At 34.9% G+C, this 19,607-nt stretch overlaps 1 protein-coding gene across 3 annotated transcripts in view; it reads right to left on the minus strand.

Annotated features, from left to right (window-relative positions):
- Col11a1 (collagen type XI alpha 1 chain) overlaps positions 1-19,607 on the minus strand; it is a 165,462-nt gene that overhangs the window by 61,245 nt on the left and 84,610 nt on the right. For all 3 annotated transcript variants that reach the window (XM_075981554.1, XM_075981552.1, XM_075981553.1), the window contains 8 exons: positions 13,605-13,658; positions 11,552-11,659; positions 10,131-10,184; positions 4,669-4,722; positions 4,499-4,543; positions 4,340-4,393; positions 4,182-4,226; positions 980-1,033 (listed from right to left, as the gene is read on the minus strand). In XM_075981554.1, the coding sequence (XP_075837669.1) occupies positions 980-1,033; positions 4,182-4,226; positions 4,340-4,393; positions 4,499-4,543; positions 4,669-4,722; positions 10,131-10,184; positions 11,552-11,659; positions 13,605-13,658 (468 nt within the window). The remainder of the gene's footprint in view (positions 1-979; positions 1,034-4,181; positions 4,227-4,339; positions 4,394-4,498; positions 4,544-4,668; positions 4,723-10,130; positions 10,185-11,551; positions 11,660-13,604; positions 13,659-19,607) is intronic.

The raw sequence follows: 19,607 nt of genomic DNA on the forward strand, positions 1-19,607 counted from the left end.
CCCCAAAGACACTAAAATTCCATCAGATATGTGCATAGCGATCAGTGTAAGACCTATACATGTTTCTAGTAACCTCTGAGTGTGAGCAGTAAGCATCCTGCTCTTTACTAGAACAAATTATAGTTAAGATTCTAAAATGATCATCTTTGAAATGGTGATCCTAGATCTAAATGAAAATACCATGACTTTTACTGGAGTTTCTTGATGCTCTGAGGAATAGAGATAATGGGCCAAAGAGCAGTGGTATGAGGCTTTTCTTGATTTAAATATGAATTCCAGAATCATACAACTAACACTTATATTATCCTAGTTTTTATTTAAGATATTGCTTAGCAAGAGACATTTAAATTATGTTGCAAAAACACATAAGAAATTAATATATTAAAAATGTATTCTGTAATATTTAAATTCCAATTTTATTTTATAAGGATTTTTGTTACAATACTTACATTTTTAAAGCAAGGACATCACAAGAAATTCCATAGAAACTTACTTGGCTCATAAGAGCTCACAGAATCTGAACTGAAAACCAAGGAACCTACATGGGACTGACCTAAGTCCGCTACCTGTATGTGGCAGTTGTGAAACCTGGTCTACTAGTGGGACTCCTAACTGTGGGAGCATGGAATGCCCCTGATGCTTTGGTTGGCTTTGGGAAACCCATTCATCATACTGGATTGCCTTGTCTGGCCTTAATACAAAGAACGGAGCTTAGTCCTACTGCAAATTGGCATGCCATGCTTTGTTGATACCCACGGGATGCCTGTGCCTTTCTGAACAAAAAGAGAGGAGGAATCAATGAAGGATCGAGGGTAGGAGGAGGGAGAAAACAGAAGGAGAGCAAGGAGAGGAACTGTCAGGATGTAAAACAAATTAAAAACTTAATGTTTTATAAACAGAAAGTGCTAATATTGTAAGCTATGCCTCTCAAGCATTAAAATATTATTGAATAAGGCAAAAGAGAATTTGTCACACTTACAGGCGGTCCTTTTGGTCCAGGGAATCCAACTGGACCCTGAGGTCCTTGAGGGCCCTGAGAATAAAAAGCAGTAGAGAAAATTTAATGATAAACTTTCAAGAAGGTATCTTCATATTTTGCAGTTCATTTCTTCAGACAAAACACTAGAGGAACAAATTTCTCTCATTTTAGTCATGAAAGCATGGCAATATAATAGTGTGTACAGCCCTGATTGAGAAGCCAAATAATTTTTAACTGTGTGAAACTGCACATCACACCAATGTTCTTATGCCACGAGCACTATGAATGTTTAGAGTTCATATAAAATGCTAATTTCCCTAAACAAGGACTCAAGGAATATTGAAGAAGAGTGGACAGGAAGTAGACGTTTCACAAGCACAGCAATTATTAACACACACACATTACTGGCCTTCTCAATAGTCAGTCATGAAAGGGTGGCTTTGTCCTTTACCACTGAACTATTGACTATTGATAGAATCTGGGAGATTGGGATGGGCTGCTCTTTACATGGTACTCCCTGCTGAGTCCACCAGGCTCAAACAGACAGCTCCAAACCAAGTCATATAGATGCCCTGCAAAATGAAAACGGCAATGCACTTCAAGACAGGTCAGTCTCTAGCAATGCATAGCTAACAGGAGCATAATAGCAGCTCCAAACCAAGTCACCTAGATACCCTGCAAAACAGAAACTGCAATGGACTCGAAGACAGTTTCTAGCAATACAGAGCCAACAGGAGCAAACGCAACTGTCCCGAAAGCATTGCATACCCTTATCCTTACCGATTATGCAGTGGCCATATCTGTCATTTGTCGTTTCTGCTCCCTGCATTAGACTCTTTTGTATACAAGAAAAGATGAACTTTACTCTAATTATTCTTATTAGCAATCTACTCCAAGATGTATTTATAATACCATTCCTAACTTGATAGATAATTAGTTATATTATTATTCATACTTATTATTCAGGTTCTTATTTACATATCTTTAAAATGCATAAAGCACATCGAGTCAGAGGAGTTGTTTTGGTATCAAAAGGAAAATAGATCAGTAAGAGTTAAGCCTGTACTTGACAAGCACATAATTATATCTATAAAATGAAGACATATAAAATGGGACATAATATATATGTTATCTCTTGTGTAATAAAACAAATATTAAGTTTACTGTTTCCAAAGCTAAAAAAATAGATTGTTGAAGTCGGTCTGTAAGATACTTTACTTTTTATGTTATCTGTTTTTGCTTCACCAGGATAATTCACTACTCTTTGAATCCAATGATTTGTCACAAATAAATACAGCTTTTTCCAAGTGACAGCATCTATCTTAAACTCAAAAGGAAGAGGGAGGTATGAATACAAAAGTTTAGCTTAACAAAAATAAACCAAGTTCTGAGTTGTCATAAACAATCTAATACTTTCCATTCTAATTTAAAAATAAGATAATATTATATATATATACTAAAAGAATAAATAATATTTAAAATTGCTGCCAGTAAGTGGGGAGTTAATATGGATATGTATGCAATTTATCACATACAAGAGCAGAAATATTTTCCCCTAGGTAGAAAATTAATAATTAGATAACTTTATTGGAAATTAGTCATTCTAGGTTACAAATGGGGTAAAAAACAAAGAAAAGCAAAAACCCTTCGTTCTGATATTCAAAACATACAGTCTGACTCTCAAAGTCTTTTTCTAGATACTAAGGTTGTTTAATCATGGTATTTTTCAAATTAATATGTACTTTCATTGGTGCTTTAAAGCATAATAAAAGTCAGTTGTTCAATGATTTGCTAAATTGTCCTATTAATTTAATGATTTGACCATTTAAATCTACTATATCTTTTTATGATCATTACTTGAGGCATAAAATATATCAAATATGTACATTATTTATAAGGTCAAAATGTACAAGATGAATGGACTTAATTTGTGACTAGTTCATCTAGAGAAAAACGATGTAGTAATTTAATTAAATATGAATCAGGCCATAAAGAAACTTTAATTAAATGCTTATTTTCTTCTAATCTATTCCTATTTTATCACAAACAGAAGCTAAATTTCAATCCACTTGTTATTCAGAAATTCAAATTCTCATGCTCAGTGTCAAGTTCTGTATCATAGGTATTTCTGTTTTTCCTTCATGAAACAATTTAGCAACTTCAACTTTAAAGTCTCAATAAAAATATACAAAAAAGAAATTTGCTAAAGAGACTCCACAAGTACAAGACCCACCCTCGAAACTCAGATTCCCTTCTAAAAAAGCCTGATGCTGTAGTCTGCATCTGTAATCTCACCACTCCCAGCAGGAGAGAGATGGCACAGACAGATGAATCCCTGGAATCATCTAGGCCAAGTAGACTGGCACAGAGAGCAGAAATACAACAAAGAGGGAACAACTCAGAAAAAAGTAGAAAGCAAGAACCACATCAGAGGTTGTCTTCTGACCTCCACACATGTACCTCATTCACACACAGTGATGCCCAAGCACATACACACACACACACACGCACACACACTACACATCATACACAAAATATCTACAGAATGGCATAAGCATAATTTAATAATACATTGAGTCGTCGTACAAAATTAAGACTGATTATACTCCATTGGGTGTGATACAAACTTTAGATTTAAAATTATTTCAAGACCATTGCTTTCAAATAATGCTTGTTGCCTCATGCCAAAACAGCCAAACAAAGGTCTTGGTTGCTCATCTGTATCTGTCTTTAAGTTATACCAATTGAAAATCAATTTACTAACCAGTTCTTTTATTTACTGGAATAGATGTTTTATCTTGCCTTGAATGCATATTGATTGTGACTTAATGGCTACTGGTACTTGTATTTTGCCAATACAATGTGACCGTCAGTTCCATCTACAAGCTGAGTACCAATATGGAAAACAAGGAAGTGTAGGAATCAAAGCATATTTCATTTAACGACTGTATTTTGGTTGGAATAAGTATTATAACACAGACTGAAGATACACATTATTTCCCTCATTTCTATAATATTGCTTGTACCTTACCTAGTAAACTCGTAAAGAGCAGAGGAGTGGAACTGTAAAAGGTATTTCTTAACTCAGACTGGGAGCTGTACGTAAATGTGTGCATGTGTCTTTTGACACCCTTCTGTAGAATTGAAATGCCTATGGAAGTGTTAATTTTCATTGTGTATGATGCAGCTGTGTAATACGTACTCTTTCACCTGGAGGACCGGGAGGGCCATCACCGCCTGAAGTCCCCTGGCAACAAAAAAAAAAGAGTGAAAAGGAAATCAAATCTGACTCTTCCTCACAACATTGCTATATCATCAACGGGAATTTGCAACAAAAATCACAGTAAGTTTGGATGATACCTTCGGCCCAGGTTTCCCTGTAGGACCTCTGGCACCTCTGGAACCACGAGGACCCTGCGTAAGAGACAAGAAAACTTACCCAGTGCAAAGCAAATCCAAAAACAAATGTGGAAAACTAATGGCAAAATGGCATTCACTATAGTGAAACAAAGTACCTACCGTTGGACCACGTTGACCCCGGGGCCCTGGTTTGCCAGCGACTCCCTGAAAAAGACAGTTCAAAGAGTTTCAGTGTGTAATAATGTCACAGTAAATGGGGGTGAGAAACAGGGACTCATATAGGGGCACGGTCACTAGCCATCTCTGGACAATATACTTATGCACCATACCCGGGCACCTTTCTCCCCGTTGGCACCTGGAAATCCAGGAAATCCAGTGGAGCCCTGAAATAATACAAATAAGTAACAATGAATTAGATTGTTTTCAATTTGTATGCCACAGGTTCCAATTACTTTGGAAAAATTGATGTGTTTAGAGATAGTAGCATTTAATTAAAAAGTATGTCCTTGCTTTGGACGCTCATAATATACAATCTTTAAATATAATTGTTAAGCCATTACACGAGATCTCTTTTTGTATTTGAAGGGAACTTACAATGACATCTGAAATCCTGGAAGCATGAATTGATAAAAAAAAAACTATTTTAATATTTAAATTTAAAAGTAAAATAAGAAAGTATTCACCATATCTATTATTATTAAACAGAAGATAATGGATATTTTATGAAAATAGTTTTTAATGTGATAGCCAGTACATTTGCTCCAAATCTGAAGAAAAATCACATTTCATAAATGGCAGTTATAATATAAAACATTGTCATTAATTAATATTACACATCCCCTCTTTCCAAGATCTACTCCTTCTCAGTTTCTCTTCAGAAAAGAGCAGGTCTCCCAGGAATATCAACCCAAAACAGTAGAAGTTACAACAAGACTAGGCACATACCCTCATATCAACACTGGGATGAGGAAACCCAGTAGGAGAAAAAGAGTCTCAAAAGCAGGCAAAAGAGTCAGAGACAATCACCATCCCCACTGTTAGGAGTCCCCTAAGAACACCAAGTTACAAACCATAACATATATGCAGAGGACCTAGCTCAGACCCATACAGGCTCCCTGATTGTTGAGTCAGTTTCTATGAGCTCCTATGGCTTCTGCTTAGCTGATTGTGTGGTCCATATTTTGGAAGTCTCCTCAACCTCTCTGACTCCTACAATTCATCCTCTCCCTCTTCTTCAGGATTCCCCAAACTCAGCCTAATGTTTGGCTGTGGCTCTCCAGCAACTTTTATTTTTAAACTGCATTTTATTATATACCCTGAAAAGCTTCCTTTCCATTTCCTACTGTTTTAGAAACAGACATAAAGCTCTGTGTTTCGAATTCCAGTGATCTTAATTCACATCTTATGCCTCCCAAGTACCATCCAAATAAAGCAAAGGCATATATTGTCCACTTTGAACCTATTTTTCTGTCGCTAAAGAGGGCAATGGGCTATTATTAATATATCATAATACTTTAAAGTTTAGGAGACATTGGAAAAAAATCAGGATTCATCAATAAAGAAATATGGAGTATGAAGTGATAATACTGGATAATATGGAAAAAAATCAGGGTTCATCAATTAACAAATGTGGAGTATAAAGTAATAATACTGGATAATATGGAAAAAATTCAGGTCTCATCCATAAAGAAATGTGGAGTATAAAGTGATAATACTGGATAATAAACGATTGTTTAAAAATGTAAAAAGCCCATAGTGCACTTACTATGAATGGGCATATTTTACTAGTGAAATACAACTTAAATCCCAATAACAAAAGTTCCACATTTTACCTTGGGCATATGCCCAGACTCTCATCTTCTCAGACACTTTATTGACCACTATCCAAACAGTTCTAGTCTTTATTAAATAAAGAAATAGAGAAAATTGAACTTTGAATTTTTTTCTCTGAATTTTCTAAATGTTCTCCCAAACATGAAAGTGGAGGGAGTTTCATAAAAAAATCTATTTTAAACCATTGCATGGATGAAATTTAATAATGTATAAAACAATCTGCTGAGAGAGGAGCAGACTTGATTTTATACACATCTCTATGTATTAAGGGGGATATAGTCACATTCTTTGACTTTTTATCTTTGTGTTTTTAAATCAACTTCTTGGCATCTAATTGCTCCCTAGAACAAAGTCCCCCAAGTGACAAATGGCCCATATATATCAAAATAAACTGTAATGCTTTTGAAAAATACAAATTGTGAGTAGCACTCCAGACATACTTAAACTGAAAAACTCTCAGATAGGGACTTAGGAATCATTGCCCCGGACATATGTGAATCATAGCCCTCTCCAGGTGACATATACTTAATGATGGAGAACAGGTGGAAGCTGGAGGTTATGAATGGACAATTAGAACAGCCACCTGCACACCCACATTCAGAATGTGACAAGCTCATTGCCATTTGAATGTAGCAAAGCTTTCCTATTTAGCAGTCAAGCTAGTCCAGAAAACTGCATGTGTTGTCCCATTTCATCACGGGGACAAACAATGATCCAAAGAATACACAATATTGAATGTGTGATGTGATTTTCAATATATTTTGTGTGGACTATCACTTTAGAACAAATGATAAAAAGTTTAAAATGGAGAAGAACACTCTGTATATTAAAATTTTAAGGGATTTTAATATTTTAATTTTAAAAACAATTTGCCTTCTTTGTCTTCAGCATCAGAGGAAGTCCTATCTGTTAGTTGCTATATGACTGAGAATTTAACATATAAATAGAATCTGGCATCTAAATGACAAATGTAACCTAAATTTTATACACAAATGAATATGCCTGCTCTGATCAGAATAGATAACTGCCATATTTAAAATTCACTATTAAAGAAATGCTTAATATTAATTGTACTGCTTTAAATCTTTATGTAGTATATATGAAAGCTAGAAATTTTCTCAGCCTGCCAGTTTTTCATGTAAAGTTTTCTAAACAAAGTATGCAATGCATAGTCAAACTGAACACTATCTCTAAAATGGAAAAAAAAAACAAATAAAAGATGACAAGGGGAAAATTCGTGCTGAAATTATTCTGTCAACAAATAAAAACTTACACAACTATCTTGTATAATGTTCAATTATGAAAGTATTCTACTTCATGTTAGATCTTAGGTTCTAAAACAACTGTCATCTTTTATAATACTTGGTGGTTTTCCTTCCCAGATTATTTTGCTTCTATGACATTGGCAAATGACTGTTTAACTACAGGTCTTCAACTACTTAGAATTAGCAGCCAAAGTTAAATTTTCTTTAAATATTGTCTTCTATATAGGAAAAAGGCTTAAGGCTTCCTTTGATGTATGATGTGAACATCACTGTTTTTTTTTATTTAAAACAGACCTATTGTTTCAATTACAGGAAAAAAATTGAAGTTATGAAGAAAAGGAATATTAAATATGGATGTCTCAAGTCTAGACATTGCAATTAAAGGATAAAGAAATGCATCATCTCATTGTGAGAAGAAACACTTTCATTTTGCCAACTCTAGGATTTTCATAATAAGAGTTTAGAGAATACTGATCAGAAAATTGATGCCAGCAAAATGGAATATATCATAATTTCATATAAACTTGCAAGATACGATAGTGCTCATTCAAATAACATTATGACAGTTTCCTATCATTTTTAAATCAAAATAAACGCACACCATGATTTCTTGTGCATCTTAGTGAACAGATTAAGGGTTCACAACATAAAGCTGAGATAGTTTACAGTTTAGGATTGTACAGTAAATGGATCTCTACAGAAATAACTGTTGTTAATTTCCAACATTTGAAAAGAATGTAAATGGAAGACAGAACAATATATTACATATAAGATGGAAAATGTAAAAGACAACTGAGCAGCATTTTCGATCTGAAAAGCATTTAAATAACACTTGTACCATTTTAAAAATGCATCTTATTACATAAGGAAATAAATGGTCTGTTTGAAAAGATAAAAATGTCACATGGCAAGATTAATATACACAGTGTAGGAAAATGAGTGGAAACTATCGTCCCCACTTTGGGGAAGGACAGTTTTGTCACCCACAGGTTATCTATGAAACGTATTAACACATGCTTGTGATATTAACATAACTAAAATTTCCTATATCCGTTATTCTTGTTATGTTTACTGTTTAAAATAGAAAAGACAAGAAAACTGACCAATATAAAATGTATCTGTACAATATTTTAAAAAGTGAGCTACGTATAATTGTGCATTCCTGTAATTCAAGCACATTGGGTTTGAAGCAGGTGACCAGCATGAACAGTATAGCAAATCCCTGTCTTTAAAAGAAAAAGGAATAACTACCCAAATTATTAATTAACATTTACATATTAATTTCATATAGCTATCAATATAATTAGTAAGTACATCAAGTCTAGCCAATGATAGTTTTTACAAGCAAAAGCAAAATTCATGTTCCAAAATAAACAGCAATCACAAAAAAAACTCATAAAGTATTTGTAATTATTTCAAATATCAGAGACTGAAATTTGAGCAGCATAGTTGATTACTCTGTGTATCCAAAAGATAAAACTATGTCAAAAATCTCTGAAACTAGCCTGGCGGTGGTGGCACACGACTTTAATCCCAGCACTTGGGAGGCAGAGGCAGGCGTATCTCTGTGAGTTCGAGACCAGCCTGGTCTACAAGAGCTAGTTCCAGGACAGGCACCAAACTACAGAGAAACCCTGTCTCGAAAAATCAAAAAAAAAAAAATCTCTGAAACTTGTAATGTAACTTTCGTTGACTGAAAAGTAATAAGACGTAAACACTTGTTTAGCCCTGAATCATTTAAATATTCTTAAGACACAGATGGGAAAGGATGAACAAAAAGAGCCCAGGTGAAAATAAAAGGGGTGGAAGGGCGCAGGCCCCGGTCAACGATTCCTGGAGGCAGCCTAAGTTGCAAGAGTCCAGGACAGATTGGCTCCTAGAGGTTTTGGAGGAGATGTGGTCCTAACAGCACATTGATCACAGACCCCTGGCCTTGAGAAAGGCAACAGTGAAACTTCCAATTGTTCTACGTTACCCAAGTTTTAGATATTTGTTATGGAACTCTGGGGAAATGAATGCTACTGCAAATGAGAGCCAGAATTTTTAAAAATAATGGAACAGAGCCAGTGGAATGGCTCATTGGCTGCCAGCACATTCCACCAAAACAGTGACCCAGAGTTTGATCCCTGAGACCCACATGGTGGAAGGAAATAACTGATCCCAGAAAATTGTTCCTTGTCCTTCATATATGTGACCTGGGATGTGAGCACAGATGTGTAGGTTTAAGCACACATGTGCACACACATTTGAGTAAATACATGAATAGAAAAGAGAAACAGTTCAGACAACAAGGGTAAAAGAAATAAAATAAAAAGCTATTATCTTCCACATGATAGCTAATGTAACTGAAAATATTTTATTTTTTTCTCTCAAATATATTTATTCTAATTATGTCAAATGAGTTAATTAAACCTTTCTTTCATAATGACCCTGTACCCAGAAATTCTCAAGGACATAACAGGCTCTCTGAAACACGTGAACTTCAGGTGAGTGAGCGAGCGAATGTGCGTGTGTGTGTGTATCATTATACATGTAAGTGTGTTTTTTATTTGGTGATAAGTATTAAACAAAATAAAATTGGACTTTATTCTCTCTTTTCTCCATCTCTACAACTAAGTCTCTAAGGATAGGCAATTAGTTAACCTGTGTGTAACACAGATAAGTCCATAAAGTTCAAATTCAAATTATTTTACCTTAGGACCTTGTCTTCCTGGATATCCTGGCAATCCTGGAACCCCAAGTTTCCCCTAAAAATTATGAAAAACACAAAAGTAAATATAAACAGCCTATATATTATTGCTTCAGTGAGAATTTTCTGAATTATTTGAGCAAAGTATTTATATACTTGATATAATGCAAATGTTTACCACACTTTATTTTCATCATAGATTTTTGATTTTTATGAGAAAATGAAATTTTACAACATACACATTTTAAATATTTTCCTGATACCTGATAATAATCATTGTGTGAATGACAGTATCCTCTTTGGAGACATTTAATTTAGAAGAAGACAATTCTTACCCACTGTGAATTATAAGGCATAAATATAGAAAACAGCTTTCTAACTAAACACGAACACAAGTTAGTTAACAGAGTTGGAAATATATTCAGAACTTACCACTCTAACTAAAAAAAATCTTTATGATAAATTAACTCATTTGTCATATTCTAACTGTAAATCAAATTATTAGGTTATGTAACAATTTCTCATTAATTAAAATTTAAATAACTTTATTTGGATACTCCTAATTCATTTGTACCAATATTGGTTAAATCTGAGTTAATAAATTTAAAATATACTGAGAACAATAGCAAATGATGATAATTTACATGGAGTGTTATACTTGGAATTGGGGACATGAATGTTTAACTATTCTGCTCCAGTTCAATGGCATTATCTCTCAATGTTAGTTTTTTTTTTAAAAAAATGTTAAATTATAATCAGTTTAAAAAATTTCATTTCCTCCCCATCAATTAAATTCAAAGACTGTGTTTAAGCTTAGTGTGCAATCTCCTGCATGGCATGGTTAAGGCTATGGTTTTAATCCCCAATAGATAATAATTTAACCCCAAAACAATAATAATTTAAGTTTATAATATAGTAAAAAGTTTCTTAAATAAATAAATTATGCATTAATCAGCAGTAAAGCTCTTTACTACATTAAAATAAAGATAGTAGAAACATTTTGACACAGCAATATGACCCAGGTTTTTTTCAAAACAATGACTATTGCATTTATCTGGAAATTCTTTCTTAATATCAGGTTAAATTCAAATCTTTTGAACAGATGGTATATACTTTAAATAGTATCCTCTGAAAATATATTCATATATTTAAAAAAATCTACTTTGTTTGGTGACAAATATGGTTTGATTTGATCTGATGCAGTATGTGTGCCATCATTCACGGCTTCCTTCACGCTCAGGACATACAGACTCAGTATCAGCTGTGGGCAAGCTTTAGGGATGGCTGCTCCTGATTTAGCCCATAGCAGAAGGAGAAATGTAGCTGACTTAGGACTGAGTTCTGTCTCAACACAAGAACTGTGCTGTTCACAATGACACAGAAGCACGCTGCACTGCACATACTGTGAGATGGAAGCAAACCAACCTTCTCTCCTGCTTGGCCAGAGGGTCCTGGGTCTCCAGTTGGGCCTGCACGGCCTTTGGGCCCCTCGGGGCCATCTTCTCCTCTTGGGCCAACTTGACCCACCTCGCCCTGAAATGCAAAGTAATATGGTTTGTTCATTTAAAACACTTCCATATTTGGAGGTGGAGATTCCAGTCTATTAAAGAACCAGGCTTTTGTGACTCTTGGTTTCTTGTCTCGTATTTGGTTTGCTTGCTTTCTTATGAGGAAAGGGTTAAAATAGTTTGATGTCAAGAAGCATTTCATTATTGAATAAATACCTGAATATGCCAAATAATTAAAAAGTTTGGGGAGCTTGATGGTACCTTATGTACTACCATATTGCTCAGATAATATCTGGGACAGAAAGAGTCAGAGGCAGAGAGAGACACAGACAGAAACACGCAGAAATTGAGAAAGGCAGAGACACAGAGAGTGACAAAGACAGAGACAGAATGAGGATTTTTATGGGAGAGAATGGAGAATAAAGATTAGAAAGAAGTTTTGGAAACTATCATCTGAAGCACAAAAGTCTTCATTTTGGAATATTTTTTACATCTTGAGAAAATTGGCAGCTGAAAATCAAGTGAATTGCTTCCAGTCCTGAGAGCCTTCATGAACTTTAGGGAAGCACAGCTACTCTGAGGTCTGCCTCTTTGATTAGATAGATGGGGTATTTATATGAGTTATAAAATAAAGTATTCAATGTACTCTAGGTGAGTTCATCCACTTTAAAATATATTACTATCAGATGCAAATATACCATCTTTACACTCTGCAGTTCAGGAAACTATAAAAATTAAAATGCACGTAAGTTCCATAATATGACTTTCAAACACTATAGTTCACAACATATATTCAGAATTTAAAATAAAACCATATTTCTTTCTTCTAGTAATCTGACCATACTATGCTGAAATTTTCAAAAACAACAGTAGTAAGTTATATGGAAATTTCGTTGAGGTTATATCTTAATAAACCCATTGTTGAGGTGAGACTATCAAAATGGTATTTGGATGTATAAGCAGAATGCTTATCCAGAATTGTCAAAGTCCATAGTTACATCCTCAACACTACAAAAAATACAGATAGTGCATACGTCCTCCTGAAATCTCTATTAAACATAGCTTATCTTAAAAGTGCAAATACGCCAGGTGTGCTGGTTGATGCAAGCCTTTAATCTCAGCACCTGGAAGGCAGGGCAAGCAGCCTTTGTGAGTTTTGAGCTAGGGTGGGTTGGGCTACGTAGTGACTGCAAGGCTATCTGTAAGTACACAGGGAGTCCCTGTGAAAAGAAAACTATACAGAATACTTCCTTAATGTATAGTAGACTAAAAGCATGTAGTGTCTAACATAAAGCTACTATTTCTGGAAACAGGATGAATTAAATTCATTCTCCATTGAATCTATGCCTTTAGCATAATAGGTATCTTGGACATTTGTGTCTCTTAATATAACCCAACATTTAACCCAACATTTAGAAAAACTCTGGTACTATACTATCCCTACTATCATTATGATTTCCAATATTTATACAACAATTGAAGTAAGATATCTTTGATAATATTTCACTTCACCTTTGCTTGCTGTATTTAATGCAAAGGGAAACATATTTGTAAAGGGTGTAAGCTAATGTTTATGTGACTTGAAACAAGCATTTCATTTTGGAGAAAGGAACCTCAATTGAGAAAATGCCCCCACAAGAGTGGCCTGGAGGCAAGCCTGTGGTGCATTTTCTAATTGAAGATGGAGTTGACATGTTTGGGGCACCCTGGGATGATAGTCCCAGTAATGAAAGGAAGCAAACTGAGCTTAACTAGGAGCAAGCTGGTAAGCAATATTTCTTAATGGCCTCTGTAGCAGCTCCTGCCTGCAGGTTCCTCTTCAACTTTTCTCAGTGATGTACTGTTACCTGGAAGGGTAACAGAAATAAACTCTTTTCTCCTTGTGTTGCTTCTGTTTGTGGTGTTTATCACAGCAGTAGAAAGCTGAGCTAAACATAAAGTGCATTTAAATTTATATACTTTTTACTCACTCTGTCACCTTTAAGTCCCATGTCACCTTTGAACCCTGGAAAGCCATCTTCACCCTATTATGAATAAAAAAGATTTTGATCAATTATTTTGAATGACTAAAAATAAGTTGTAAAACTCATATTAATAATTAGGAAAAATCTCCCGAGAAAGAAAAATTCCAGTCATGAAACCACAAACTTTCTGTTCTGTTCCAGACATATTCCCTTATCCTGGAGTTTTATCATCTTTCTACAGTGACTGGCTTAAATTAGAGAATCTTTCACAAATATATTCATGACTACCTCTTTATCTCATGGAGAAAATAATCGTTTTTTTAAATAATAGCATTTCTTTTAAACATTCTAACAAAGAAAAAGTAAGTACTTAAATACTTATCATTAGCATAAATTAAAGAACTTGACAAAATATTTTTATCCAAAGTGACTCGTTTTACATTGGAATTTCCATGATTTGCTGTTTTCTCCAATGGAATGACAGTGAGCTTATCCACCACTGCAGGGCAGTCCTCGATCATCCTCAATCCTCATATTCAGAAGTAGTTGACTAACATATAAAGGACTCCATGACTTTTGTGTGCTTTTATTAGTTACAGTAGCATAAACATGATCTATGCAGAGACAACACTAGTTGTCAAGCCAACATGGTTAGGGGATTTTCACAAGGCTTCACTCTGAAATGAAGAGTTATATTTTGTAAATATTGTATTGAGGTGTGCTGTTTATGCTATGTTGCATTTGTTTGACTCTTGAAGCTGTGATACTTTGCTTGTTTAGAACACCTCATGGTCTAATAAAGATCTGAATGGCCAGTAGCAAGGCAGGAGAAAGAATAGGCAGGATTGGCAGACAGAGAGAATATATAGAAGAGGAAATCGAGGAAGAAGTAGCCAGAGAGGGAGAAGGACATCAGGGGACAGACACCCAGCTACATGACAATCCTCTGAGTAACAGTAATATTTACAGAAGTAAGAGAACATGAAAAGTCCAGAGGCAAAAGGTCGACAGGATAATATAAGTTAAGAAAACCTGCAAGAAAAAAGCCAAGCCAAGGTTGGACATTTACAGCTAAGTATAAGCCTCCATGTGGTTTATTTGGGAGCTGGGTGGCGCCCCCCCAAAAAAGTAAAAAGCATACTACTACTACAGTTATAGCCTTTTAATGGGTGCTAAGAAAGAAAGGATCAGTCTTCTCCTGGAAAAGGGCCTCTCATAAGTTATATGATCCTAAGCTGTTGCCCTACACACATATATTTTAGTAAAATTAAATGGAGTCAACAGGTTATGTTTAAATATACATAATGGTGCTTTTGTGTTTGTATGTGTAAGGGTGTTTTTTGTATATGTATTTGTGCATATAAAACTAATAATAGAAGAGGCCAAGAATTTAAGGAGGGAAAGAATGGGGGAGGTCAATATGGTATAAGTACACTGCTTATATATGAAATTTTATTTCAAAGTGAGGTTTTTTTCAAGGTGTTGTATAGTTCCTAAATATTTGGGGGAAATGACTGTCTTATAATAACAATACTCTGTATTCCTACAAAAGAATCACTGAATTTAAGTGGAATTATTTATTTTACATTCGGCAAAGGTACTGGTGAAATCACTTTGTCACAAATCAAGTACTGAAGAAAGATCTATTAAAGATAAATATTAAGAAATAGTGGCTAGATTTAGAGGAGAAGGGACAGCAGAATTTAGACAATATTGCCAGTGAAATGCAGTATTAATAGCAAAGATTTTAGTAAGTATTCATGAATTGGCAAGTTTAATTTATGAAGCTGCCCAGTGTCTCAAAAAAAATGCATTCAATTAAAGTCCCACCAAAGTCCCAATTGCTGTGTATATGTAATGGCATGCAATGAAACAAGAGGCCATGGTTTTAAAGAGAAAAGGGGAGGTACCTGGGAGCACCTGGGAAGAGAAAAGGAATGGAGGAATATTGTAATTATGTTATATTTTCAAAAGAGTGATTCCATTGAAATTCTCCACAGAGATTGAAGAAAATATTAAATTTCATGTAGAGATATAAAATATCCAAGATAGCCAAAGCAATCCTGAAGATCAATAAACAGCCAAAGGGATCACCATCTTAGATATAAAACTATATTAAAGATTTCTTGATAAAATTTCTAAAACAGCATGGAACTAAATTTAAAAAACAGAGTCATTAATCAATGAATAGACATAAATTCCTACTCAGTTTTTGAAATTATACTATAATTACATGATTTCTTCCTTGCATTTCCTGTGTGCTCCCAAATATATATTTATTATGACAAAAATAAGCCTGTTTGCAGTTAATCACAATAGGACATTGCTTCCAATAAATGGTAGAACCAATAATCTTTCCTAATTAGTCATTGAATCCCTGGTGATTAATCTATCTGACACCCTAAAATCCATGATGCTCAATAAGCACTAAGTGAACAAATGGAAACATATTCAAGTTTCAGTTGGCGATTTGTAAAGTCCAGAAAATGTCTGTTATGGTTACATGAAAAGTGAACCCCAGGTTCATGTGTTGGATGCTTGTTCTTTTCTGCTAACACCATCGTGAAGGCTGTGGGAGATCAGAAGCTGTGGCCACTCCTGTAGAAGGAGTTCACTAAGGCAGCATTTGAGGGATCGTAATCAGCCTCAAGTTCTTGCTGTGCCCCACTGCACAGATCTATCTGCCATAGTTTCCCCACCATGATTGACTGTAACTGCTAAAACCTTGCTTGCAATAAACCTTTGCGTCCTTGAATTTTTATTTAGATTTTTGTTTGTTTGTTTTACTTTCACGTTCATCAAAAGACATTGAGGGTGGAATAAAGAGGCAATTCACAAAACATGAGAAAGCAAATGTGAAAGACCCATAAAGACATTAAAGAATGTTCGGCATCAATGTTCAACATCACTAATCACTATGAAAATGCAGGCTCCTGGGATGAATGCTGTTAAACACAAAGAGGGGATATGCGTGTTGAGAGTGCACAGAAACGGTGAGTTCCGTGTGCTGTCAGTGAGAATGCAAAGTGGATGGAGCACTAAATTACAAACTAAAGTGAAATTTCAGTTCTGAGTATGTACATGACAATTGGATGCAGAATCTTAAATGTATGTATACACTTACGGTTGTGAGAAAAATAGCAAAAAATATAGCAGCAACCAAAGTATTCATTGATGTTCATTAGAACAGGTGAAAACAGCTGGTACATGTGATGAAATGTTATGTAGCTTTTAAAGAAGAAATACTTAGCTTTTATTAAAAAAAATTAGAACTGTGAATTGTTACAATAAAAGGGAAACACAAAGACCTACTCCTGGAAGCAGCGACACAAAGCTGGGACAGGTCTAAATTAAGGGTTTGCAGACTCTATTCCTAGGGAGTAAACCATACTGTTTTCAAGACTCTAGTGGCGAAGTGGCCTTTGAAAGAGCAAGCTGCTCTGTGTACCGAGCGCCACCAGAGCAAAGGGAGAGGCTGAAGAGCGGAGATGGCCGTTGGCTGCCTATTCATTACTGTCAGGACTTTCTCCCCTCAGACAGAGGAAATTACACAGTTGCCAGCTTTAGTTTAAAGAAAGCTGTGGACTGTGTCTAAGACTCAGTAAAAGTATTGAGGACTGGTTTGAACAATCCTAGTGAGTTGGTGAGTTTTATTGTTTTGTTTGGGTTTAATTATTTACCCATTTATTTATTATTTATTTATTTATTTATTTTTGGTTTTTCGAGACAGGGTTTCTCTGTGGCTTTGGAGCCTGTCCTGGAACTAGCTCTGTAGACCAGGCTGGTCTCGAACTCAAAGAGATCCGCCTGCCTCTGCCTCCCGAGTGCTGGGATTAAAGGCGTGCGTCACCATCGCCCGGCATTTATTTAATTCTTTGAAATCAATACATAGAAGGCTGCTTTTGTCTGCCCTCAAAATATTCCTAATTAATTAAAAATATAAAATAAAAAATTATTCTTTAGGTATGTAATGAATATATTTTAGAATATTATTTTAAGGTGTGTCACATTTGTTTATGTTCTCAGACTTTTTTTAACAAGTGAAAGATGTGCTGCTGTTGTTTATGCTATATTTGTTTAATTCTCTAAAACTGTGATTCTTTGCCTATCTAAAACACCTGACGGTATAATAAAGAGCAGAATAGCTTATAGCAAGAAAAAAGAAAAGATAGACAGGGTTGGTAGATGGAGCGAATAAATAGGAGGAGAAATCTGGGAGGAGAGAAGGAACGAGAAAATAAGGAGAGAAGAGCATCAGGGGTCAGCCACCCAGCTACACAGCAAGCCACGGAGTAAGAGGGAAACCGTAAGATGTACAGAAGTAAGAAAAGGAAAAAGCCCAGAAGGAAAAGGTAGAGGGGATAAATTAAGACAAGTTGATTAGAAATAAGCCAAGCTAAGACTGTGCATTAACAAGGCATAATAAACCTCCCTGTGTGCGGTTTATTTGGAAGCTCGGTGATAGAATCCTGCAAAGAGCCAAGGGAGTTAAAAGTAAAAACAAACTACATTTTAGCATTCCAACATGGAGGTAAAGTAAAAGAAAATCCAACAACGTTGGTGACCATTGCTAAGCAAATAACATGTCAAATCATGAGATTTCTGGTGCCGAATTAATGTATTTTAGGAAAACAAAAAGATGGTGTCGAATTTGTTTAGAGCTGCAGAACAAAAGTTACACGGCTTTGTTTATTTGGTTTTCATAGTGGAAGATGGAGGGGCAGCCATGAAATTAAAAGCAGAGAGCCTTAATGTCAGCGTGCTAACTTCCTCTTTCGCCATTTCATAAGCATAAACACCATTACAGAGTAAGAAGGGTGTTTTATTTACTTTCAGGTGTTTGAGGTTATGGATTTCACTCACTTACTTGTGCATTCTCAGAAAGCATCTACTGCTGAGCTATACTGATCTTTAACAACCTGTCTCCTTTTGATATATCACGGGCTGTATAACCTAATTTTATATTTTTGAAAAAAAGGAATGTATACTCAATTTCATGGCAACATGGTGTAAAGGAGAATAATTCTATTTAAAAACTCTCATTCATTTACCAATAATTCTCAAAATTAAGGTTTATTTTCTATTAATTAGAAACAAAGGCAGAGCATTTAACGATTTAGATTTAAAAGTGAAGCTTAAAACTGTAAGTTTCCCTTTGACTCAATTACCTTAGTTGTCGGCATACAGAATTTGCACTCTGATTCAAACTTCTAATGATTTTTCATTGTATCTATTGCTTCTTCTTAGACTAAACACAACTCAAAGTAACCAATAATCGCTTGGTGTTTCAATGCAGAACTGCGCTACATTTATTTGCAGAAATGTTTTCTCATTTGCGTCTCCTCATTCAGAATTATCTGTCTGTCACTTTGAAATGAATTCTCCCTCCAGAAACTTACCACATGGCACCTCAACTAAACACCTTTCTTTTAAATATTGTCCACGTAATAATCCAGTAGGAAAATTGAATTGGTAAATAAATGTTTAACATGAACGTGTACATATGTCAAAGCATAGATAACATACAATACAGAAATTTAAGTTCAGCACTGTCAGGCCTCCACTGCCACCCTGTCACAACAGAAAGATTTTGAGCCATGTTCATCCAATGATGATCAAGATGAATTAGGGTTATCTTCAAAGTAGCTAATTTAATTGAAAGTGCAACACATTATTTTCAAGCATACAATTAATATCTTGCACGCCTTTAGTATCTCCCAGGACTATTTTCTCTACCAAATAGATTTTAGTAGGAATAATAATTTATGTTTAGTTATCTAACCTTACCTAATACCAAATGCATTCAATGATCACTCATAATATTATGATTGAAAAATAAATCATTCCCTTTAAACCAATGCAGTGTTACTATTAAAATAAAGAACCACACTTACCTCAACCAAACTGCTAATAAAACGCCTGTGTTTACACTTTGTGTTTGAAAAGTTATGCAATTATAGTATGAATTAGTCTAATCCTGATCATCAGAAGTAGCTTCTTAGCACTGAA

This window comes from Microtus pennsylvanicus, chromosome 7 (genome assembly GCF_037038515.1).
Source record: "Microtus pennsylvanicus isolate mMicPen1 chromosome 7, mMicPen1.hap1, whole genome shotgun sequence".
NCBI classification, from domain to species: Eukaryota; Metazoa; Chordata; class Mammalia; order Rodentia; family Cricetidae; genus Microtus; species Microtus pennsylvanicus.